Here is a 24,948-nt window from a genome sequence, read left to right as displayed (position 1 = left end):
AGAGGACCCTGGAGTCTTACCTCACTATCTCAGAGATTCCTTTCTCACCAGCATCATTCAGGTGCCTTCACCTCTTCTAAAAGAGATACTGTCTTAGTTTGCCACAGGGCTGCCAATGCAAAGTACCAAGAATGGGTTGGTTTTTATAATAGGACTTTTTTTTTTAAAGATTTATTTTTTATTCCCACCCCCCCACCCCAGTTGTCTGTTCTCTGTGTCCACTTGCTGCGTGTTCTTTGTCCGCTTCTGTTGTCAGCGGCACTGGAATCTGTGTTTCTTTTCGCTGCGTCATCTTGTGTCAGCTCTCCTTGTGTGCGGTGCCATTCCCGGGCAGGCTGCACTTTCTTTCGCGCTGGGCGGCTCTCCTTACGGGGCGCACTCCTTGCGCATGGGGCTCCCCTACGTGGGGGACACGCCTGCGTGCATCAGCACTGCGCATGGGCCAGCTCCACACGGGTCAAGGAGGCCCCGGGTTTTAACTGTGGACCCCCCATGTGGTAGACGGACACCCTAAACACTGGGCCAAGTCCGCTTCCCAATGGGACGTTTATTTAGCATAAAAGCTTACAGTTCCAAGGCCATGAAATGTCCAAATCAAGGCACCAGCAGGGACGCTTTCTCACCAAAGTCAGCTACTGGTGATCCTGCAGTCTTGTCACATGGCAAGGCAAGACGACAGCCTGCCGAGGTCCCTGCCCTCACCACCTCTGGGAGCCCAGCTGTGGGCTACCAGGCTTGCCTTCTCAGCCTCCTTGCTCCGCTTTCTCTCCGAGTTCAGCTGTGGGCTCTCAGGTGTATGACTCCTCTCTTCAGGCATGAGCTGCTCCTGACAAAGGGCATCTGAAGATGGCCTGAAAATTTCCTGTTCTTCAGACTGAAAATAATGGTTTTTACATAACCTTACCCCCTCCAAAAAACCCCAAACAAATAAGTAAACAAACAAAAACCCTCTTCACATAAAACCCCAATACAGAAAAAAATATATAAGTCCTAGACACATAAATGGGAACTATCTTCTTCATCGTCTCCATTATAGTGCCAAGAGAGGAGGAACTGGCAAGACCTTCACGATGACAAGGAAGGAGGTGGCAATAACTCCTAAATTTCTGGCAAGTAGTGCCCCAAACCGAGTGGAGGATATAAGAGGAGCAGATTGAGCAGTCCGAGAGGGATCTGGGGAAAGAGAAGCTGGTGATGATTAACTAGCACAGGCAGAAAGAAGGGAGCTGAGTAGATACATCAGTAGGATAAGACAGTCTGTAAGAGGACGAATAAGTGTACAGCGTCGTCAGCGCCATTATTTTTAAGGCTGTTTACCCAGACTTTTAATTCGCTCCAAATCCGTTAAACGCCGCGAGAACGCAAATCCACACACTAACTCTTCCTCCCACGAGGCAAAGACCCGCCCCCCAAGGCCAGGGGTGGAGGCGGAAGCTCTTAGGGAGCCTAGCTCGCCGCCCCGCCCCGCCCCCTGCGGCCCACGCCCTGTCCCTCACTTCCGTTCTTTATTCGTCAGTGTCAATAAAGTTGCACGGGGTTGGCGTTTTCGCGACGGACAAGATGGCGGTCTTCGCGCTGGGCTCGCTGCTGCGGGCTCTCCGGCAGGTCAGGCCTTAACTGTATCACCGCCCCGGCTTCCCACCCCTGAGTCCCAGAACTCGCGGGCCCCTCAAGATTCTACCACCAGGGAGTGATCAACTCACCTCTGAAAGTGGACAGGTTAATTAAAAGAAGGGTTGAGCCTTGGGGGGGGGAGGGTTGGGCACCTTGGCCATAACGGTTTCCGGGCGTGGTGGGAGCGAAAACTTTTTTAGAGTGGGTCCCAAAAGGGATGGGAGGAGAGAAATTGGAGACTTCGAGTATAGACTGTTCTTTCAAGGAGTGTTGCTGTAAAGGGGGACAGAAAAAGTGGGTCAGTAGCTGGAGGGGAAGGTGGGTTGGGTTTTTCGATTTGTTCTTTAATATGGCAGAAGTAATAGCGTATTTGAGTATTAAAGGAATTGATCCTGTAGGGTAGGAAAATCGATCTTGCAGGAGAGATGGGTAAATTGCAGGAGCTGTACCCTTGTGTAGGCAAGAGGTGATGTGATTTTGGGCCAAGTTTGGTCTTAGGAGCATGGACAGCTCATCTATAGCTGTGCTGTTCGGTAGAAATATGATGTGAGCCACAATATAATTTAAAATTTTTTCTAGCAGCCACGTTAAGAAACTAAAGAAAAACAGGTGAAATTAAGTGTAATAATATATTTATTCAACTCAGTGTATTTTTCAATGTAATCAATATAAAAATGATTGAGATACTTTTCTAAAATTTTAAATCTTCAAAATCTGGTTTGTATTTTATCCTTAACAGCACATCTCAGTTTGGACAAAAAAATTTCCACCATTAAAATGAAAATGTAGTCCTACTAAAACAATAAAGTGTGTTTAATGTTTACACTGCTTCAGGTCTAAAATTTAAATGAATTAAAATAGAATTTAAAATTCTGTTTCCCACTTACATCAGTTACATTTCAAGTACTCACAAGCTCCATGAGGTTAATGGCTACTGTATTGGACAGAGCAGATCTATACTAACAGGACAGATGCAGAGCATATGATTACAGATGTTCCTAAGTAGGTAGATGTGGGAGTGGGAGTTTGTAGATGTTCTGATTGCTTCTAATTTCATAATTAAGGGGGAAGTGAGGTCATCAGCCAAGTGGGAGGATGTTGGAGCAGGTGTTAGCAGTTTAAGGTAAGAGAGACAGTGTAAAATGGCCAGGAGAGTGGGAGCAAGTACAGTGAAGTGAGAGAGAGGCCAGGGAGTTGAGAGAAGATTGTATTGATGGACCTGGTAAGGGAAGGACACAGGAAATCAAAAGCTGAGAGACATTGAAAAGATGGTAGGATCAGTGAATTGAAAGTCTCAGAGGAGTAAAGGAACTGTTTTTATTGGGGTGTTAGAAGGAGCACACCGGAAAGGTAAGTGACAGAATGAGATAAACAAAGATGAGATAATAGAGAGGTTGCACTTACTGATGATAAAAGACCTAGGGTACTGAAGTGAATAGTTAAAAAAGGGCAGAGGACAAAATTCCCTGGAGTAGAGGAGTTCAAGGAATGGAGAGATCAGAGTGTAATTTCACTGATGTTGCAGTTGCCAAGAATTAAGACAGGAAGAACATTGGAGAGAATGACAGTGAGCTAGGATCTAAAGTCATTGAGAGGGAAGCGGACTTGGCCCAATGGATAGGGCATCCGCCTACCACATGGGGGGTCCATGGTTCAAACCCCGGGCCTCCTTGACCCGTGTGGAGCTGGCCCATGCACAGTGCTAATGCGCACAAGGAGTGCCGTGCCATGCAGGGGTGTCCCCCGCGTAGGGGAGCCCTACACGCAAGGAGTGCACCCCATAAGGAGAGCCGCGCAGTACGAAAGAAAGTGCAGCCTGCCCAAGAATGGCACCGCACACATGGAGAGCTGACATAACAGGATGATGCAACAAAAAGATTCCCAGTACCACTGATGAGGATAGAAGCGGTCACAGAACACGCAGCAAATGGATACAGAGAGCAGACAACTGGGGGGGATGACGACAATAAATCTTTTAAAAAATTAAGTCATTGAGAAATGAAGGGGGTTGGTGGGGCTGTGATAGGTCACTGCAACAGTAAGGGGTAGTGGGAGGTGTTGCCCAATGGCATGAGAGTCAAAGCCAGTGTATTTCAGGAAGGAAGGAGGGAGAATGGTCTAGAAGATGCAATGAAGAACAAGGAAGACACCTACAGGGGAAGCTATCAGAAAATATTCAAGATTAGGCTAGAGCAAAAAGGTGAAGGAGACCTTAAAAGAAGAAGTGGAGGACTTTGAAGTTTGATAGTGGTGACCATGAGTTGAAGAGGGTCCAGTGAAAGGTTTAGAAGGTGAAGTGGGCTGAGAGATGGGGGCAGGATGGGATGTATACAGAGCAAAGTAGAATACAATCTTAATATATAAAGCACTGCTATAAACTATGTAAAAAATAGTGGCACTACAATAAAAAAATAGGCAGATGATATAAAACTTTCATACTGGAGGCAGAGGAGGTTGATTAGGAATAGTTTGAAAAAAGAATTCAAGGAAAAAAGTGTTTAATTTTGTTTTCTAAGTCCCCTTAACTTCCAATTTCAGTCAGTAAAAGCAAACCTCTAATTGCCCCTCAACACACAATTTGTTTCTTTCAGCCACAGTGATTTTCTCATGGTCTATCTTGCTGACTTCTACTTTGGTTTGGACAAATTTCACCTTTTCTCTCCTGCCCTGTGCTTACCCTCAACCACCCACCCACCCACACCAGATGCATCAAAATTCTGTCACATCTTCAAAGCCTTGTTTAAACCCCCCTTTCCATGGCACATCCCCCCCCCCACTTGTATTCATTTGACTCAGTCATGTGACAAATTGATGTTTAAATTCCATTCATGCTTATTTCCAAAATGTAATTGTAAAATCCTTTCACTTCCCTGTGGGACTTCTGCTTAGTAATGGGAAGGCACTCAGTGTATCTTTTCTTAATATGCTAAAAATGTCGGCTTCTCTTACAGTATTCTCATTTTCATTATTCTATTGTATACATACCTTCTATAAACAGATTTAGGGGATGCCATCATTATTTTATGTACCTGCAATTTAATTAGCATGTAATGTTTGCTCTGGTTTGAGAGAGAATTAAATTTCCAGTGGTCTTTGTTTCCTATGCTTATACTGCCATTCGAAATTATAAACTATCACCATATAAAGAAAATGTGTGACAATAAAAAACCACCTGTACTAAGAAATATTAGGTCAGTGATCATTTCAAAGTACTCTTTGACCTAGCAAGACTTTATCCTGAAAATATATAGGAACATATATGAAACGATATACATATGAGTTATTTCTTGCAGCATTGTTTGTAATGATAAATTGTGAGATATGGTCTGTCAATACAGTGCAGGTTAAATAAATGAGGCTATATCCTCATAATGGAATTCTGTGCAGCCTTAAAGTGAGAAAACTTTTACACACAGAATTGGGAAGATCTCAAAGATACTGTTAAGTGAAAGAAAGGATGATGGAAGATGAAAAACAAGGGGCAGGGGGCGTGTGTACATTAAGTATTTGTATAGATAGAAATCTGGAAGAATATACAAGAAACTCCTAACAGTGTTTATCTGTGGTCTTTAGGCAGGGGACGGATGAGGTGGGAAGGAGATGTTTCACTGTATGTCTTCTTATACTTTTTAAATTTTTGAACCATGTGACTGTTAGCTTACATAAAGGACAAACAATTCTATTTTAAAAATCTCTGAAAAATTTTCACTTTCCATTACGTTCACTACTGGCATTTTATTATCACCATTTTGTCTTAATGAACATACTTAAACATTATTTCTTCTGAATTAAGAAGTTTCTTATTTTTAATTATTAAAGTGATCCGAGATCACAGGATTGGGGGAGACTAGCAGAGCCTGAGCCTGACTGACATTCATTTGTTCCTTGTCTCTCTCCTTTAGATGGTTCCTTCATCAGCTTCAGGCCAAGTTCGAGGCTACTATGTAGACTGGAGAATGTTGCGTGATGTGAAGAGGCGAAAAATGGCCTATGAATATGCAGATGAAAGGCTCCGAATCAATTCACTCAGGAAGAACACCATTTTGCCCAAAGACCTTCAGGTTAGTTGAGTCCCTATCTACCACAAGATCATTATCTCAAAGCAGATCACTTTCAGTACTGTTCGTCATGACTTGGTTATCAATATAATATCTGGAGAACAAGAGCAAATACTCCAAGTCAGCAGAGACAAAGATGAACAGACAGCAAGTGCAAACATTGTGGGGGTGGGGAGAAATCTTTTTTAAAAAGGACACCAAAAAAACACATGCTGCATGGTGATAGCTGTATATACCATTGAAATCATGAGAAACTTATCATGTCAGTCAGGTTAGCTGATACCCAGGGCATTAATGACTAAAATGGGGCTCAGATAGGGGCCTGGGATGCTGAGAATGTTGTTTCTTAATCTAGTCCTTGTTACTCAACTATGTTGTATTTGTGATAATTTACTGAGCTTTACACTTATGGTTTGTGGATTCACATGTATCTATATTAAATTTTTAAAAATACTACTAAGCATGGTAAACATACCTGGCAGTTTTCTGTTTTTACTCTGAGGTTGAGATTCACTACTATGTACAGGGTTCTTTGAGCAAACCTGGCTACATTAGTGAACCCAGCTTTTCTGTTCCTTGTAAGCAATGAACTAAAGCATCTGGAATAAATTCATGTCATCTTTGTAATAGTGTTTTGATTTCTCTTAGGACGTGGCTGATGGAGAAATTGCTGCCCTTCCACGGGATAGCTGTCCTGTTAGAATCAGAAATCGCTGTGTGTTGACATCCCGTCCACGGGGCGTAAAGCGACGCTGGAGGCTTAGTCGTATCGTCTTCCGTCACTTAGCTGACCATGGGCAGCTTTCTGGGGTCCAACGCGCAATATGGTAAATCAATTCCAGAACCTCCCGATCTTGCAGGGAAGCCAATTCTGGCAAGAGAAAACTTTTATAATGGGAAAATACCTAGTTTTCGTAGAGGTCCAGCAGAGAAGCCTAGTCTATCTGATGCTGTCTATATTTAAATTAAAAAATGCAGGTATTTGGATGCTTTATTCTGTCAGTGAAATATGGATGTCAGTTGCCTTTTCTGGTGGACTTAAACAGATTAAACATACTGTTCCCATACATACATTGTGTAGAGTGGCATAATAAAAAGTATTTTCTAAGACAATGTTATGCTTTCCTTTTTCCTTCCAAGTTTAATCTTTTACTAACATGTAAGGACTTCTCTTTGTGTATAATGCATCAGAATTTCAGAAACAATGTTACTTATCCAGCTAATTGAAGTGTAGCTCACCTATTGCAATTTTTCATCCTGGGCTAGCTTGCAGAGTTTACCCAATTTTTTTTTATCTTTAGAGAAACTATAGATTGGAAGGTAAAGGTGATTTTAACTAATGCTTATCTTTTTTGTGTGATGGCTTAACAAAAGGTAAAAGAACCAAGTATATCCTTGCTCCATCTTCAAGGGCCCTTAGAACAAAATATGCTACATTGCCTCTTTCAAGCCGCTGAAAATCTCTTAGAGGAATTTTTGTTGGAATAGTATTATCCCTGCATTCATGTTTGCTTCATCTGTCATAGAAATAAGGGCAGCAAAAGGTTGTCTCATGCAGGAACTCAATACTGATTGGCCACTCTGTCTCTAACCTCATGAGGTCAGGGTAGTATGGCCACCCTATGATAAAAATACCCAGAGAATGTAAGCACCTGACAGCATTAGGAAAGGATTACTGGAGATGACATATGAATTTAAGTCAGGAGGGAAGGGATGTGGAGATTCTTAGCAGAGGAAACAGTAGAAGCAAAGGCACAGAGAAGGCATCAGTAGTGTGGTGTAAATGCTGAAACTATAGTCACATCAATGTATCTGAAATGGGAAGCTCAGAGCAAAAAGGGCTTTATTAAGATCTCACGTGTGATGTAAAGTAATTAAAACTTTAATACCAGCTATTGTAGAGTTTTAAGCAGAATAACGACATCACTGGTTTGTTCTCCAAATAACTGATAGCTGGGTGGTTAAGCTACGAGAAGAAAAGGCTACAACCACAAGCACAAGAACCAGTTAGAACGATGGCTTACTGGTTCAGAAATATGAGAGCCTAAGTCAAGGTAGTGGTGCTAGCAAAGGAGAGAGGACAGACTTCAAAAGTATACTTAGTAAAGAGAACTGAACCAGACTTAGTGACTGATAATATTTATGAGGTAAAGATGGCTTTCTGGGTTCCTGGTAGGTATGACTATAGTGAAGGGTAACACCAAAATAGAAAATAAGGGAAAAGTAACACATTTAGGGGAAATAGTAGATATAAGAATTCAGGTTTTAGTCATGCAATGTCTTTTGAGTCACCCCAATGGAAAAGTCTAGCATGTAACCGCATAGCAATCTAAAACTCAGTTACAAGATGAAGTTATGAAAAGGGAATTGTGATATACCTTGGATTCCCATTTCCTAAAGTTTTATAACACCTTACCGGTTCAAATGCTTTACAGCTAATATCCCAACTATTAAAAAGTGTTAAGTTCTAACTTGGATCAAATTTGATTTCTGGCCTATCAATGATAGGACTTTCCCCTCCCCCACCTTACAGTTTGAATCAGGGTCCAAGTGTAATCCATTAGTTTGGAGTTAAGTCTCTGTTTCACAAATTCCTTAGCCCATTCCATTTTTCCTTTATTCATTTATTGTAAGAACCAAGACATCTATGCTATGGAATGTCCAACATCAGGCTCTTTGCTTCATGTGTCCTTTAACTCATTCCTCTGTCCTTCAAATGTCCTATAAACTAGTAGTTACATCCAGAAGCTTGACTAGGTTCAGGTTCAATTATTTTTTTAAGGCATAGTCATAGGTGGTACTCTATATACATCACATCACGTGAGCTTTGGACTAATCAGTGGGTTCAGGTTAAGATCAACCTGATCCTACATTTAAAGTTCACCATTAATTAACCTGCTGCCTAATGGTTCTTAGCATTTCACTGATGATCATTTACCAGGCCTATTATTTCATCAGGGGTTGCAATGGTGATTTTTAAAATTCCTTCATCTTTCCTGCATTTATTAGTTGGAATTTTTCTGTAAGGAATTTTGCCTTAATCAACTATTTTTTTCTCTGAATAAATTTCCCAAAAAAGCAAGGTAAGTGCATGATTTCTCTATCATTTTCAAAGTAATTGAGCAGCGTATTCTATCAACTTCCAATGATTTCAATGCTGACGATCAATAATAGGGGGTATGGGATTGTTTTCTCTTGGAATAAGGAAAACATTATAAAACTGACTTAGGTGATGACAGCACAGCTCTGTGACAAAACTTGAGAGCTGATGTCAGTACCTTATAGGCAAGCAAATACTTTTGTTTTCTATCATTATCTAAACAAAAACATAATGTTGTGTTTTTATTAGGCAAGATTTGCTTTTTAACAATTGAAGGATGCAACATAACCCCTCCCTGAACAAAATGACCAGATGTACTAAGGAAACTATCTTTGGATGAAATGTTTAATAAGCACATTTTATTTAAATAAATCCTCCAGGAAGAAATGGAGAATTCACTGCCTTTACTCAGAGGACTTTGTAAATAATCAGCTGTCAAATTGTATCTGTCCAACTCCCCAACATTCCCTTATTGGAAATACCAATATTTCCACATTGCAGTTCCCAAAAGGACCTTTAAGTCTCAAAATTCTGTGTCTCCTTTGGCTTGTTTCTCTCTTGATTCCACCCATGCTTTATTAATGGTTCGCTTCATATCATCATCTCCATCTTCATAAATTTTCTTTAGAACATTCATCAATCCCTCACTGGGATCTGTTTCCGTGTCGTAAGAAGGCTTTCTGTTAAAAGGAAAAGACACAATAATGGACACATATATATAAATGAACCCATTTACTGACATCACCTTATATATGTGATGACATAGCAGAGAGGAAAGCATGGAAAAATACAATCCTTGTTAACTTTGGTAGGGAGTGGAGGGGAAAAGGTGTTTACAGTTAAAATAGCACACATACATCTTCCTAAAGAAACCAAAAAACATACACACACATATACACAGTGCCAGATGATTTTTACCTTTTTCTCATTTACTTTTCTGAATTAAAGTTTTTAAATTTTTTAAAAACACGCTTCCTTACATAATTTGGGGAAAAAAATACTTTCATTGAGGGAAAAAAAACGTATTACACTTGGACACATACTGAAAGCTCATATATTTTGAAATGGAGAGGCCCTCTTCTTAAGCCTAAGATACAGGGATCTAGGCTTGGAGGTGAGAACATATAAGTCTTTAATATATTCAGTACCTCTAGTTCAATGAATGGCCAAACTGGGCCAATTAACTTTCACCTTTACTTCACTCACCTCATCTGATAAGTGCTGGATTCTATAAAGGACTAACGGGATAAAATAAGAATAAGACAGGGTCATGCAGGTCCTGCACTATGTAATTCAGTCTAGATTTAAAAGCAATTCCACAGACAGTCCCATAGGCCTAGCTCCAGCCAACCATATCCCAATTGCACATTGGCTATTAAAGGGGATAGAAATGTGGTTGACTGACTCAACGTAGTACATTATAACTGGAGAAGAAATCTTTTTCAGTTCTTCCAGTTGGGTTTTAATAAAGCATACAAGTCTAATTACAGAAAGGGTTTTTGAGAGAAAGTGATCATAGGTATCATTTTATTCAATCTCTATCAAATACCTGAATTTGAACTATTGTATCTCCAATTATTTATTTACTTATTCATTTTTCATTCATTCATTTTCCATTCACTAGGTAAACATAGTCACCTGGCAATGATCTAGGCAATAAATATATAGCCATAAACAATGCAAATATGGTTCTTGCCCTCACTAAATAAGTATGCAGGGAAGAAATTAAGTGAATGAAGTGCAGGTACTGATAAATACATGGCCTTGAAACTATATGGTTTTACCACAAATAAATCCCCTTTATAGAAGCCAACCCATTTCTGGTACTTTGCATTGACAGCCCTTTGGCCAATTAAAACAGGGTACTTTAAGTGACCTTTAGAGTCTTCCAAACAGAAGAGAAGGAGAAAAAGAAATGCTATGTCTTTGCTTGAATACTTGTAGAAATAATGTCTCCAAAGTTTACCTATTTTTTTTTAATTAACTTTATTTCAAATTCACAAAAATGAAACTTAGAAAAAGGTAGCTCAACAAGTACATTACGCCTAAAAGTTCTTTTTCAGGCAGTTTTATCTCATCTAAGTCCAACTGCTAACTCAATTGTTCCCCTACTGTTCAGACAGAAACACATATGAACACAGAACAGTTAAATGACAAGTCAAGTCCCCCTTATCAATGAAAAAAAAGTACTTATATTCATGTCTCACAAAACCAAACCCCATATGCTTTTTTTACCTTTAGAATATAGTACCGACTTTGCTTTTGCTACAAAAGCATTAATGTTGTTAACTATGTAGTCCATAAATTACAATAGTTATATTTTCCCATATAACACATTCTTAACACCCTGCAGAACATTTCTATATTTATATTACAATCCTCATTTACTTCCAAAATCATCCTTATACATTCCCAATATAGGAGAACGCTGCAGTGCCTGTGGGCCAGCGAGGAGGCTGTGGCCCAGCTGGAGGAGATAAGCCACCTCTTGGCCAGCTGCGGCAGTATGACCCACCCACAGAGAGCCAGCAGCCTGGACACCATGTTCCCCAGTGAGGAGGAGAGGAAAGGTCTGGGGGTGGCTGGGTAGCAGCTCAGCCAAGCAGCAAAGAGATGCTGGCCTGCCTTCAGACCCTGCACAACCTCATGATCCAGTATGTGGGTGAAGGCCGCTATGAGACTGTGGTGCCACTGTGCTGCCAGGTCTTAGAGGACCTGAAGCAGAGCTCAGACCACTGCCACCTTGATGTGCCCACCATGGTCAACATCCTCGTGCAACATCTTTGTATCAGGACAAGAACAGGTATAGAGAGGCCACGGACCTCCTCCACAATGCCCTGCAGATCTGGGAGCAGATGCTGGGTCCTGAGCACCCCATGGAGGCTGCCTCCCTCAACAACTTGGGTGTCCTCTATGGAAAGAGAGGGCATTACCAGGAGGTGGAGACTGTGCCAGTATGCCCTGGAGATCAGAAGGCACACCCCATTCTCAGTCCATGACCCCTGATGCCACATGACCCTTCCCAGCTGATCCTGCTATGCTCCCACATTGACCCTATGCTGGGATGTCCCCAATTTGGTTCCTGTGACCTCTGGCCTTTTGCACCCCTCACATTTGATGTGGACCCCCAATTTGAGCCTGTATCACCCAATTCCATGGTCCACCCCCGTTGACTACTGTGACCCTGGAAAAAGAAAAACAAAAACAAAAATACAAAACCTATTCCTTTAAGAGAACAGACTATGAAAGAGCGTTCCTGAAGGAGTTAGTCTGGGTTCAAAACAAGCAATCTTAAAATCTCAGTAACAAAAAAACACAAGTATTTGTTTTTATCTACTGCAGAAGAAAATGTTAAGCAGAGGAAAATTTGACCTAGAAAGGAAGTAGCTTTGAATAAACATTTATAGAATAGTCATTATAAAGGAGAAAAATATTCTTTTCCATCTATACCAGTGGTATGAAACACTGCATGTTAGAAATGTCTGTGGAATTGAAAAATATATATTGGTATCTAGGCCTCTCAGAAACTACTGAAATAGAATCTCAGGAAATGGGACAGTATCTGTATAGAAGCACCACTGGTTGTCCATCTGCAAGGGTTAAGAACCAGCACTAAAGAAACCAAAGAGAACTACAAAGATCTCTTTAAAAAGCAACTTACTGGGCACATGTGTCAAGTAGGTTCTCACAGTTGAAAGGAGATGCACAAGATAATCAGGTTTTATCAGTGGACATTAAGAGGTAAATGGTCAAATCACAGCTTTTACAACTCTATTATCCATAAAAACAAACAATAAAGAAATCTATAATCCTGGCCAAGAATATATTAAAATTCTTAAAGAAATGAAAGTAGACTCACTCTTTCTCTTTGCATTCTTTTTCGACTTGAGTCAGATAGTCCCACCGCGTGTTTTCTGCTTTCTTTCTACATAAAATCAGAACTGTATCAGTCTTGACCTGGAATTGGGAAAACATAACTTAAAATGTGGAGATAATCATAAATATTCAAAAAACAATTACTTATTCAACCATATACCTATTATGTGTTAGAACTGTCCTGGATGCTAGGAATACTTTGATGAATAAGCCAAAGCCCCAACATTCATGAGCAGGGGAAAGGGGGTAGGGAGGGGAGACCATAAATAGGTAAAACTGGAATGTGGAATACCTTCAAGTACTAATAAAGTGCTATGAAGAAAAAGAGGGTGTTATGAGCTGAGGGAAGAAACTTCATTAGGAAGGCCTCTCTGAGGTGAAATGTGAGCTGAGACCTAAGAAGGAAGGGCCTTTCAGGTACATGGTATGGCAAACAGTCAGCAAATCCTAAGGTTCAAGATAGGATGATCTTGGTGTGACTGAGGAATAGAAAGGAGTGTCTGGATTTTAGTGATCAAAGGCAGGAGAGTAATGTAATTAAGAGGAGTGAAAGAGAGGCAGGAAACCAGATTATATAAAGGCAGAATGGAGCAAGGTAGAGTTTGAAAGGTAAAAAAAAGTAGAAGGAGGTAGAATAAACAACTCTCAACAATGAGTCCTTTTTGGGTATTCCTTCCTTTAGTGCTAGTGGATGAAAGAGCAATGAGAAAAAAGCTAATCAATAAACTACATTTTAACGTTACTTTTAAGCTGTTAGGAAAACCAAGATGGCAGAATGGTCAATGTTTACAGCAGCATTATTCACAATAGCCAAAAGGTAGAAACAACCCAAGAGCCCATCAACGGATAAATGGATAAGTAAAATGTGGCATACACATATAATGGGATATTATTCAGCCATAAAAAAGAATGAAGTTTTGATACATGCTACAACATAAATGGATCTTAAAAATATGCTAAGTGAACTAAGTCAGACACAAAAGGACAACTATTGCATGTCACTTATATAAAATAACTAGAATATACAAATTCATATGAGCAGAAAGTAGATTACAGGAGACCAAGGGCAGAGGGGAGAGGGAATGGGGATTAATGCTTAATGGATAGAGTTTCTGTTTGGGATGATGGAAAAGTTTCAGTAATGGAGAGAGGTAATGGTTATACAACACTGTGAATGCAATTACACTGAAATGTGTACTTGGAAGTGATGAAAATGGCAAATTTATGTTATATATGTAACCACAATAAAATTTTTTATAAGGTCTTAAAAAACAACAAAAAGAGAACCAGGATTCTCACTTGTCAAAAGAAAAAGCTAAATATAAGAAAAGGAAGAAAACTATTGTGTCTTGTAGTTTTGGATTAGAATTGGAATTACTGGTTTTAATTTATGATTTTCATATATAGAAATAATACATAATTAAAAACAAACAATGGCATAACTATTCACCAAACACATCAAACATCATTATTTAAATTAATTACTTAGAAAATAAGGCTTGTCTGAATTAGTGAAAAGTACGAACAGTTTTTTTAAAAACTTTGTTTTTATGGCTTCTACTAAACTCAATCTAGGCTAAGTGCTTCAATCCTTTATGTATCAAAACATACACACAGGGAAACGGACTTTGGCCCAGTGGTTAGGGCATCCGTCTACCATATGGGAGGTCCGTGGTTCAAACCCCGGGCCTCCTTGACCGGTGTGGAGCTGGCCATGCGCAGTGCTGATGCGCGCAAGGAGTGCCGTGCCACACAAGGGTGTCCCCCGCGTGGGGGAGCCCCACGCGCAAGGAGTGCGCCCGTGAGGAAAAGCCGCCCAGCGTGAAAAGAAAGAGCAGCCTGCCCAGGAATGGCGCCACCCACACTTCCCGTGCCGCTGACGACAACAGAAGCGGACAAAGAAACAAGACGCAGCAAATAGACACCAAGAACAGACAACCAGGGGAAGGGGGGAAATTAAATAAATAAATAAATCTTAAAAAAAAAAAAAAAAAAAATACACACAGTACATCCAATAGCATCTACCATTAATTAAACACTTTACATACAGTATTTTACTTAATGTATCATTTCAACATTGAAATAAATTATTCCCATTGTGCAAATGAGAAAACTGAGGCACACAGTGATTAAGCTGCCAAAAGTTATACAACTAGTAAGTGGCAGAGCTGGCATTAAAATCTGTCTCAATCTTAACCATTTAAAAAGTTTATTCCTCTCCTGATTTGACTGCAATATTTTTATAAACAGACAGCGGAATGTTTCTTGCCAATCCTTGTTCTAGAGGACAAGTTAATTCTAGTTCACCTTAATTTAAATTAGCCAGGTTCAACTTAATGAGGTTTCAAAATATTATGATAAAAGAAGCAAACTTACTTTCTTTGAACTGCCCTCCACAGAGATGGGTTTCAAGAGGTTGTTCACAATCATGGAGTAATTCTTCCCATTTAGATTTTTCACTAGAAGATCAAATGATCTACAACACAGTAAGAATACATAATCTTTCTGGTTCTATAAAAGTTGCTCTATAGTTCTTGTGGAAAGAAGCCACCAGTTTTACTTCAGGGTCTGCATATGACCATCCTAGATGATTTTAAGATTCACCCCTTCATTCAAAGTAGGCATGAAAGGTAACTAATTCTAAACTGAAGCAGAATTTCATGAAGTGCAAAGAAAAAAGTCCCATGCTAAGGCAATCTGATTTTTAATGGTTCATCTGTTCACTGTCTTCCCCATTATAATGAAAACTTAAACTCACCTCTCTGTGAAATGCACCTGCACATTCTCAGTGGGAACTTGATGAACTCCAGTTAAGGTAATGTAGATTTTCACAAATTTATCTGACTGATCCCATCCTAGCAACAACAAAAAGACGTGATACAAATAAATCTGAAATTTTCTCTAGAACAGCAAATGCATGTGAGTTGTAATAAATATAGCTCATTTTCCTTTTATGGAAATATTTTTTGACCTATACCTAAAAACTGGTAATTCTCCACTAAGACTGACAACTAAACGTCACTGCGGTTAATTTCATGGTTTCTTTTTCTCCAAGCAGGCTAACAAATGCAATCCTAGCTTTCTCAATTTTTTTTCTGGAACAAGATAGCATATAAATTCAGAGTCCAATTCTTTACCGAAATCTGCTAATCTGATTAACCTATCAGTATCTACTAAATGCTATTTCATTACATATTATCAAACTATTTACAGTAGTCTCTCACTGTCAACACAAAAAATACACAAACATCACATAAAAAGCATACTATATATATTGGGAATATAATTATTTTCCTGTTCCTTACTCAGCCCTAATAGAAATTTAATGTTAATCAAGAAAGATGTCCTAGAAAAGTTCTGTGGAACTTTAGTTTCTTTCCATTCATTCAATCCATCCTCCTCACTAACTGTTAGAAGAGTTTTCTCCTTAAACACAAGTCTGGGTTCCTGATTAAAATGCCACCCCCCTTCCCTAACCCTAACACCTTCACACCAGTTTTCTTTGGTCAACTAAGTACAAGAGTATGTCTCTTAGATACGACACACACTGCTCTTACTTTTGGGTCTCTACCCTAGCACTAAAAACTGTTTTTAGCCTCTACCTGTGCATAATAAAGTTCATCATGCCTGGCATGTCTCTATTTGTATCCTTTGCTCATGCTGTTCGCTTCCTTTCCCCCTTACTGAACAAACTCTGAACATTCTCCCTGATTACTGTTCACCTCCAACTTAGAATTATTCAGCTGTATTTCCATAACACTATAAATCTCTTAGTTTAAACAAATAAAATTTAAGTACCACTTTGTGCCAGATACTGTGAGCATAAAGAAAAGTTAAGACTGTCCCTGCACTCATGAGGTTCATCAGATTCAAGTCACACTGTTTCCAAACAAAAGTTTACATTCTGCTGAGAGAAAATGGTATCATTACATTGTGTATGGTATTAGTGCACACCTGTGTCCCAACTGTACCTTGCGCAGGAAGGGACTACTAGGTATTAGACATCATTTTGTTTCCACAAGTCACATCATAACAGTAGCACATACAAAGAACTCAAAATTACTTCTTGTATTTACTTGAATTCCTTTCCTCAGTTAATTTTGGTGGTTGTCTGGCAAAGTGAAACACAAAGCAGGATGCACAAAAAGCTGTGTTCCTTATATGCTGAATGAACATCAGAGTATATTCCTTCCTTCTTGTTACACATCTTCTTTGTACTTAAATCATCTTGCTTTCTTGTGGACATTTTCTAGAATGTTTCCTTTTTCTTTTTATCTTAAAAAGTAAAGTACTCAAAAAATATTAAACAAACACTCAAAATTATGCTGAACATTAATTTCTTAGTGGGTCACTACTGAGGAATAGGTTGCTCAGGGGCAGAAAGAACTGGAAATAGGGGAATAAGTCATACCATAATTACTGATTTTCACTGTATATCCCGTTGTAATGGGAGCAACCACAGCTGCTGGCTTTTCATTTTCAAGAGGTTCTGCTTTCCCCTGTGATTTCTGCTGCATCTTGTTCTTGATTTCTGTTTCAACCTTGGATTTTTCAGTTGTAAGGGCATCACGTACTCTTTTTCTAGTGGCCTTTTCCAGCAATACCTTCACCTCTTCAAGATCTTTCTGTAGCTTTAAAATAAAAGGTAAGTTAGCTATGATAAATTCATAATGATCTGATATTGTACTTACCATTCATTTCAAAAGGCTAAAATATAGGAGCTAAGAATGAAGAAGTTAATTTAAATTTTCTAAGACTGGATTGCAACTTGGATTCTTTTCTCTAGCCAATATAAATAACTCAAACTTCCTTTTTCAAGAAAAGGAAAACTTTATTTTCAAAATATGTAATCAAGACTAAAACTTCCAATTTGGTAGCCTGTGTGTGGTTTTTTTTTTAAAGATTTTTAATTTATTTCTCTCTCCTTTCCTGCCACATTGTCTGCTGTGTCCATTCCCTGCGTGTTCTGTGTCCGCCTGTATTCTTGTCAGAGGCACCCAGAATCTGTCTCTTTTTGTTGTGTCATCTTGTGTCAGCTCTCCGTGTATGCAGCACCATTCCTGGGCAGGCTGCACTTTTTTCGCGCTGGGTGGCTCTCTTTATGGGGCACACTCCTTGTATGTGGGGCTCCACAGGGGACACCCCTGCGTAGCATGGCACTCTTTGCACGCACCAGCCCTGCACGTGGGCCAACTCACCACATGAGTCAGGAGGCCCTGGGTTTGAACCTTGGACCTCCCATGTGGTAGGTGGACGCCCTATTCATTGGGCCGAATCTGCTTCCCTGCCTGTGTTTTAGAAAACATGTTATTTACAAGATGCTTTTGTGATTTATGAAGAAAGATGTAGAAATATTTTTAAAAGTTTGTAGATTTCCTTTTTAACATCTAGCCCTAGTGTCACTGAATATTATGAATTTTTTAATAAATTAAAATAAAATGATTGAAAGACCACATGAACTATGGTCAACAGGCAACTTAACTGAGGTAATCCTTTACACTTCTGTCAGTGATTGCTCCTCATTGATCCTCCTACCTCAAATACACAAATTACTACAGATAAAGTTTGAAATTTTGAAAGAAAAGAAAACAAAAAGTGTTTGTGTGTGTGTATGTGTATATAAAGTCTTGTTCTGAAGCTCAGGGTAAAAAGTCTGGGACTTCTTGCACAGAAGAGAGAAAAAATTGGCAAACAATCCAAATGCAACTCTCTTCTCACTGAAAACATCTTGAAAAAGTCACCCTGTTCTTGTTTTATTCTCATGGCAATACACGGTCTATCAAAGTCTATTTTACATTTCTATTTTCTAGAAACATAGCCAACATTTTATGAAGTTAAGAAGTCAAAGACACTGTTAGAAACAATGAGCCTAAAATTTTTTTCCTAATTATTATGTGACATATTTCAAGTTACAAATGTCCTTACAAACAACAAATTCATTTTTCATAAAATGACTAGATTCTGGCACAATACTAGTAGCTTGACAGCATGAATCTCACATTATACCTTGAGATCACATAAAAGGCTCAATATAGTAATGCTTGATAACTATTTAAAGTCCCAAGTACAACAGAGTTTGAAAGCCTTTATTTTCCCTAAGTCTTAGAAAATGGATTAATAAGAAAACTAATATTTTCTTTTACCCCAAGCGTTTTGTTATCCCATTTAATGCACATGCCCCGTGTTGCCTAACTGCAACTTACAGCTCATCTTTGACCACAGAACCAAATGTTTTTGTTCAAAGTAATCTTTTTATTAGAATGGTTTCAAAAATTCACAATGACTATTATCAACATAAAAAATACTGAAATGCAAAATGGGGTATATTTGTTCCCAGAGTAGAGACATAGTTTTAAAAAAAAATAAAAGAAAGGAAATGTATCAAGTTTTTGCTTTTAACTGGATTAGGAATCCTTTTCCAACAGACTCAAAAAAGAAATGAAAAAAACTCAAAAAAGTACTAAGCCAGGGTTTCCCCCATGTGGTTGAATTACCTGCCCTCTTTTAGTCAATTTTGGCTCTAATAGACTCTTTTTTTTTTAAGATTTATTTTTATTTATTTCTCTCCCCTTCCCCCCAACCCCGTTATCTGCTTTTGTGTCCATTCACTGTGTGTTTTTCTGCGTTCCCTTGTATTGTCAGGCGGGACCGGGAAACTGTGTCTCTTTTTTGTTGCATCATCTTGCTGTGTCAACTCTCCAGGTGTGCAGCGCCACTCCTGGGCAGACTGTGCTTTTTCTCACGTGGGGCTGGCTCTCCTTGCCACTCCTGGGCAGACTGTGCTTTTTTTCACGTGGGGCCAGCTCTCCTTGCATGGCACGGCACTCCTTGTGTGCAGCAGCACTGCACGTGGGCCAGCTTATCACACAGGTCAGGAGGCCCTGGGTATCAAACCCTGGACCCTCCATATGGTAGGCAGATGCTCTATCAGTTGAGCCATGTCCACTTTCCATCTAATATACTCTTTTGTATGTTACCCACTGAAGCTACTTACAACAAGCCTGTTTTAGGTACCATTCTTCAGCTCTTCCCTGTCATTTGCAGACCTGAAACTGGTAACTGATCCCTTTGGTGCTTTTCCTGTACACAATCTTCAGACTATGTATACTACTCTATCTAGAACATCTTAATTTCTTTTGTAATTTTCCTTGCCTTGCTGGCATGTATTATTTTCCTTTTGCAAAAAAGTCTCTCTCATACCTTCCTTTTGAATTATATACTAATAATAGTTGGTAAAACAAACACTTTCAAGCCTTATCGTCTATTTTCAAATTCTTCCCAATGAAGCATTAAAACCAAAATGTTTCAAAATAGGCAAAGGACTTCAATATTTGACATTTCTTCAAAGATGATAAACAAATGGCTAACAGGCGCATGGAAAGAGACCCAAGACATCATCAGTGGGAAGCAGCTGTGGCTCAACTGATAGAGCATCTGCCTACCATATAGGAGGTCCAGGGTTTGGTACCCAAGGCCTCATGACCTGTGTAGTGAGCTGGCCCATGCAGGGGTGCCCCCTGTGGAGGGATGCCCCATGTGCAAGGAGTGTACCCCACAAGGAAAGCTGCCCTGCACGAAAAAAGCACAGCCTGCCCAGGAGTGGTGCCACACACACGGAGAGCTGATGCAGCAAGATGACACAACAAAAAAAAGTGACAGTTTCCCAGTGCTGCAAGACAATAATGTAAGCAGACATAAGAACACACAGTGAATGGACACAGACAGTAGACAACATGGGGGGGGGGGGTAGGGGAGAGAAATAAATAAAATAAATCTTAAAAAAAAAAAAGACATTATTAGTCATTAGGGAAATGCAAATCAAAAGCATAATGCAAATCACACCTACTAAGATGGATTTAAAACAAAACAACACAATGCAATAACCCCGAAAACAACATGTACTTAGCCAGAATCTGTAGCAATTAGAAATTATAACCCTCATATACGAAAGGTGGAGATGTGAAATGGTACAGTGCTTTGGAAAAGAAAAGGTAGTTCCTCAAAAGGTTAAAGATAATATTTAACCTCTTAATCAGCAATCAGTTCTACTCCTAGGTATGTACCCCAGTGAACTGAAAACTGGTGCCCACACAAAAATTTGTACACAAATATTCAAAGCAGAATTATTTACACTAGCCAAAAGGTGGAAACAATCCAAATGTTCAACTGATAAAAGAAAAATGGTAGTACGCCCACATAATAGATTCAGTTATAGAAAGAAATTAAGTACTGACATGCTACGTCATGGATGAACCTTGAAAACGTGATGCAAAGTAAAAGGTTACATATTGTATGATTCCATTTATGTGAAACACCCAGAATGGGCAAATTTATGGAGAAAGAAGGCAGATAAGTAGTTGGCAGGAAGGAGCGTTAAGGATGAAGCATGACTGCCTAAAGAGTCCTTAATGGGTTTCTTTTTCGGTGATGAAAATGTTCCAGAATTAAGACAATGATGATGGTTGCACAATGCAACTAATAACCACTGAACTGTACCTTTTAAAGCGGTGAATTTTATCTCAATTAAAAACATACAGGGAGTGGATGTAGCTCAAGTTATTGAGTGCCTGCTTCCCATGTGCGAGGTCCCAGTTCCATCCCGGGTACCTCCTAAAATCAAGTGAAAAAAAAACCCTTACTGGGAAGCACAGGCAGCTCAGTGGTTGAGAGCACCTGCTTCCCATGAAGAGGTCCTGGGTTCAATTCCCGGTCCCTCCTAAAAAAAAAAACCACACACACAAACAAAAACACAAAATGCTTTCTAAATGAGTATTTCTAAGTACCTAAATTGAGAAACTTAGAATCCTACTTTGAAGATGATTAATACGGTGCTATCCCAAAGTGTAACTGTAAAGTTACTTCAGAGAATCTTTCTTTAGGGCACATGGCATTCTAATGCCTATCTTTAAAAGAGAACATAAACTTGTGGCAAGTTAACCAGATCAATATTTCAGCACACAATATTTTTCTTCATTTAAAGCAGATTCTTAAACATAAAAAGACAAATTTGAGATTTCCCATATTTTTTCTTCATACTGAAGGGGAAAAATTCCAGAAAACAAATTAAAGATACCCAACACTTTACTTTAAATAACAACATCACTTAATTGACATCCTCCTTATGCCAAGAAAAGATCAATGTTATTATTCCTATTTTGCAGCTAAGCACCCTGTGTCCAAAATGTTTAAGCCCCCATGTTCAAAGTCCACAGGGTTTAAGAAACGTCTATTTCCGATAAAAAATCATAATTACAACCAACTTTCCAATTTATTTTTAAAAAGCATATCACAGATTACAGCTTGCAAGCCCTGTTTTAAACACTCAGAATAATCTGTAAAACAACCCTATGAAACAGAAACTACAGTGCCACAGAGAAGCTAAATAACTCGCCCAAAGTAACAGAACTACTTGCGAATACTAAGAGAATGAAAATGCTGGGACCAAGGACTTCTCATCTTCCAACTGCCTGCTACTGTTTAATGACACTCAATTTTTGCAATCAGCTTTAGTTTAATGAAGCTCTTGTCTTCTGGCTAATGTAACAGGAAAGGAAAGGACCGGGGAAAACCAGGAGACTGGGTCACCTGCAGTCGCGAATCACGACACCCCACCCCCACCCAGCCGGGAAGGACCCCTGACCGCCGGCCAGGGTAGAGGAGCGGGAGTCGATCGAGAACTTTCCCGGGTAGCGGAGGCCCGCAGTAGCCGGGTGGGCACCAGAGGCCGCTGCAGGTGAGTGCAGTGGAGACCGAGGGAAAGCGCGGAGACTACGAGACCCGGGAAGGAGGCCAGACGATGAGGCGCTGCGGGCCGCCCCAGGGAAGGTCGACGCGCAGGGGACAGGGCGGTGAAGGCGGTAGGGGAGCTAGTCACCCGCTACGAGCTGATAAACTCCAGCTTCGACTAGTCAGACAGATGAGGCCAGACCCTTTACCTCTTCCAAAGCTGAAGCCATAGTCGGGCTGGGTCAGGCCGAAGGCCCGAGATGCAGCCGCACAGGAGAGGAAACAGGAAGCGCCGTACTGAGTACGCACACCCTGAAAGCTGTCCCCACAAGACAGACTCGCAATGCCGGCAGCCAGTGCGCACACCCGACCCCGCGTAAAAGCGCGGCTCGCCTCCAGCACGCGGCGCCTCTGGAACCTTCCCGAGTCAGCCACCGCCCACCCAGAGCGCGGCCCGCCTGGCTCCGCCCCACCCCATCGAGCCTGACGGCCCCGCCCCGCCCCACCCCGCCCTCCGAGCTTCCTAGCAACCAGTAACTCTCGCGAGCTAACCGGCAGTTCGATGAGAGTAACGCCTCTTCCTTCCCGCCGCGGCAACTGCGTGTACTACACTTGAACGCCTTTGCCCCGACTGCGCAGTCGCAGCTGGGTACGGCTTCTTTCGCAAACCTTAACCCAGCCCCGGAAATAGCGTATCTATCTCCGAGTTCAAATCGGAAGTTGGCTAGAGAGTTCGGCTGCTTCCGTCCCCTCTAGGACACCGGCTCAACTTGAGCCCATTGTTGCCACTGCGAGAAAAGGGAAGAAGGAGCAGCATGCTTATGTAGTAACGGAAGGAAACGAACATGTTACGTGTGGAGAGTTCTTGAAGGGAACAGTTTGATTTTCCCTGGGTTCTGGCGCGCTAGTGAAGTCATCAAGACTTTGGTTCTGGCGCGCTAGAGTCGTCGTCATGATTTAGCATCTGCGACGTGGTGGTGTAATCCCGATTCACGTTAGGAGGTGGGGCTGGGTCGGCTACTTGACCAAACTATCTCCGTTAGGCTGGGTTCACGCTGCTTGGTAAGAGAGTCCTCATTATTGGCCGCAATTATGGGCCCTCCGTTTTTTCATCGACTGTTGAAGCCAACTCTTCTAGTGCCTTTGTTCTCTTCACCGAACATGCTGCAGGTCTCTAGTTCTCACTCCGGTGTGGGTTCGATTTAAATAGAGCCCATTGACCATCAGGGATGTGGCGGGCTGAATTTTCCTGGGACTGCTTTCTGCGCCTTCTCAGGCTCCAACAACCCCTCTCAGGCCTCTGAGAAGCCCCCTCTTAAGAAACTTAGCCTCCGGTGTCTGCAACACGTTGGAGAACATAAACGTTAACCCCTGAGAAGTTGTATAGCCCAAGAAAACGATTAGAATGATCAAGTTAGAGAAGGAGAAAAGCTGCTAGAAAAATGTAGATTGACAATTACCCTAAAAAAGAACATGCAGTACAAAAGCAGGTGCTCGCAATATGGCTGAATCTCACAAACATAAGGTTAAAAGAAAGAAACCGTGAAAAAATAAAAGAGAGATCCTGGATTCATTCTCCAGTGGTTCCTTAAAAAAGAAAGAAAAGGGGGGGGGGGGGGAGAAAGAAATAAAAAAAATAAAAAATAAATCTAAAAAAAATAAAATAAAATAAAAAAGAAAGAAAGAAACCGGACATAGAAATTTTCGTACTGTATGATTGCGTTTAAATAATGTAACAAAACGAAACAGGAAAACTAGTCTATGGTGTTAAAAATCAGATACTTAAAAGTCATTAAATTTCCTTGTGTGTGGAGAACAATGACAGAAAGGAGCCATGAGGGGGCTTTTGAGGAGGAGGTAATATTCCGTTTCTTGAGTGTGAGGCTAGTTATAGGTGTGTTCACTTGGGGGCACTATTGTGCTGTAAACGTGTGGAGTTTCTTTTTTATGTTAAACTTAATTCTTTTTTAAAAAATTTATTTATTTCACTCCCCTTCCCCCCACCCCCACCCCGGTTGTCTGTTCTCTGTGTCTATTTGCTGTGTCTTCTTCTTTGTCTGCTTCTGTTGTCAGTGGCACGGGAATCTGTGTTTCTTTTTGTTGTGTCATCTTGTGTCAGCTCCCCGTGTGCGCAGCACCATTCCTGGGCAGGCTGCACTTTCTTTCGCGCTGGGCGGCTCTCTTTACGGGCACACTCCTTGTGTGTGGGGCTCCCCTACGCGGAGACACCCCTGCATGGCACGGCACTCCTTGTGCACATCAGCACTGCGCATGGGCCAGCTCCACATGGGTCAAGAAGGCTCGGGGTTTGAACCGGGACCTCCTAGGTGGTAGATAGACACCCTAACCACTGGGCCAAGTCTACTTCCCCTTAATTCTAATTTATATTTAAGAAGGCACAGGAAGGAGTCTTCTGAGATGATGGGAATGTTACATTGATACATACAATTGTCAAAAATTCTTGGAATCAACTACGATTTGTATATTTCATTGTGTATATATATATATTTTTTAAAGATTTTTTATTTCTCTCCCCTTCCCCCCCCTCCATTGTCTGCTCTCTGTGTCTGTCCA

General features: G+C 40.6%; 2 protein-coding genes across 4 annotated transcripts; one reads left to right on the top strand and one right to left on the bottom strand.

The window, feature by feature from the left end:
• Positions 1–1,485: 1,485 nt before the first annotated feature.
• MRPS14 (mitochondrial ribosomal protein S14) lies at positions 1,486–6,785 on the top strand. Of its 2 annotated transcripts, none has more exons than XM_004450296.4 (3): positions 1,486–1,605; positions 5,517–5,675; positions 6,321–6,785. In XM_004450296.4, exons 1-3 carry the CDS (start codon positions 1,561–1,563, stop codon positions 6,501–6,503), a joined length of 387 nt encoding a protein of 128 aa, XP_004450353.1. In that variant the 5' UTR covers positions 1,486–1,560; the 3' UTR covers positions 6,504–6,785. The 2 variants fall into 2 exon arrangements, with proteins under 2 accessions (XP_004450353.1, XP_004450354.1); XM_004450297.4 differs by having other exon boundaries at positions 1,550–1,719.
• A 2,314-nt stretch (positions 6,786–9,099) lies between these two features.
• Positions 9,100–23,035, bottom strand: CACYBP (calcyclin binding protein). 2 transcript variants are annotated; one of them, XM_058310157.2, is made up of 6 exons: positions 22,927–23,035; positions 17,060–17,279; positions 15,407–15,503; positions 15,025–15,124; positions 12,632–12,729; positions 9,100–9,452 (listed from the first exon to the last, which is right to left on the bottom strand). In XM_058310157.2, exons 2-6 carry the CDS (start codon positions 17,163–17,165, stop codon positions 9,296–9,298), a joined length of 558 nt encoding a protein of 185 aa, XP_058166140.1. In that variant the 5' UTR covers positions 17,166–17,279; positions 22,927–23,035; the 3' UTR covers positions 9,100–9,295. The 2 variants fall into 2 exon arrangements, with proteins under 2 accessions (XP_058166140.1, XP_004450356.1); XM_004450299.3 differs by lacking the exon at positions 22,927–23,035 and adding an exon at positions 22,584–22,897.
• Between the last annotated feature and the right edge of the window lie 1,913 nt (positions 23,036–24,948).

The sequence above is a fragment of the Dasypus novemcinctus genome, chromosome 13 (assembly GCF_030445035.2).
Source record: "Dasypus novemcinctus isolate mDasNov1 chromosome 13, mDasNov1.1.hap2, whole genome shotgun sequence".
In the NCBI taxonomy this organism is placed as follows: Eukaryota; Metazoa; Chordata; class Mammalia; order Cingulata; family Dasypodidae; genus Dasypus; species Dasypus novemcinctus.
This window is presented reverse-complemented; position numbering and strand designations above follow the sequence as displayed.

Coding starts and splice junctions, on each gene's coding strand:
- CACYBP (XM_004450299.3), bottom strand. CDS start 22,604: ATGGCTTCAGCTTTGGAAGAG. Junction 15,125..15,406: donor CAGGTGCATTTCACAGAGAG/GTGAGTTTAAGT, acceptor ACTGTGTTGTAG/ATCATTTGATCTTCTAGTGA. Junction 9,453..12,631: donor AAAGAATGCAAAGAGAAAGA/GTGAGTCTACTT, acceptor TCCTTTTAACAG/AAAGCCTTCTTACGACACGG.
- MRPS14 (XM_004450296.4), top strand. CDS start 1,561: ATGGCGGTCTTCGCGCTGGGCTCGCTGCTGCGGGCTCTCCGGCAG. Junction 1,606..5,516: donor TGCTGCGGGCTCTCCGGCAG/GTCAGGCCTTAA, acceptor TCTCTCCTTTAG/ATGGTTCCTTCATCAGCTTC. Junction 5,676..6,320: donor TTTTGCCCAAAGACCTTCAG/GTTAGTTGAGTC, acceptor GATTTCTCTTAG/GACGTGGCTGATGGAGAAAT.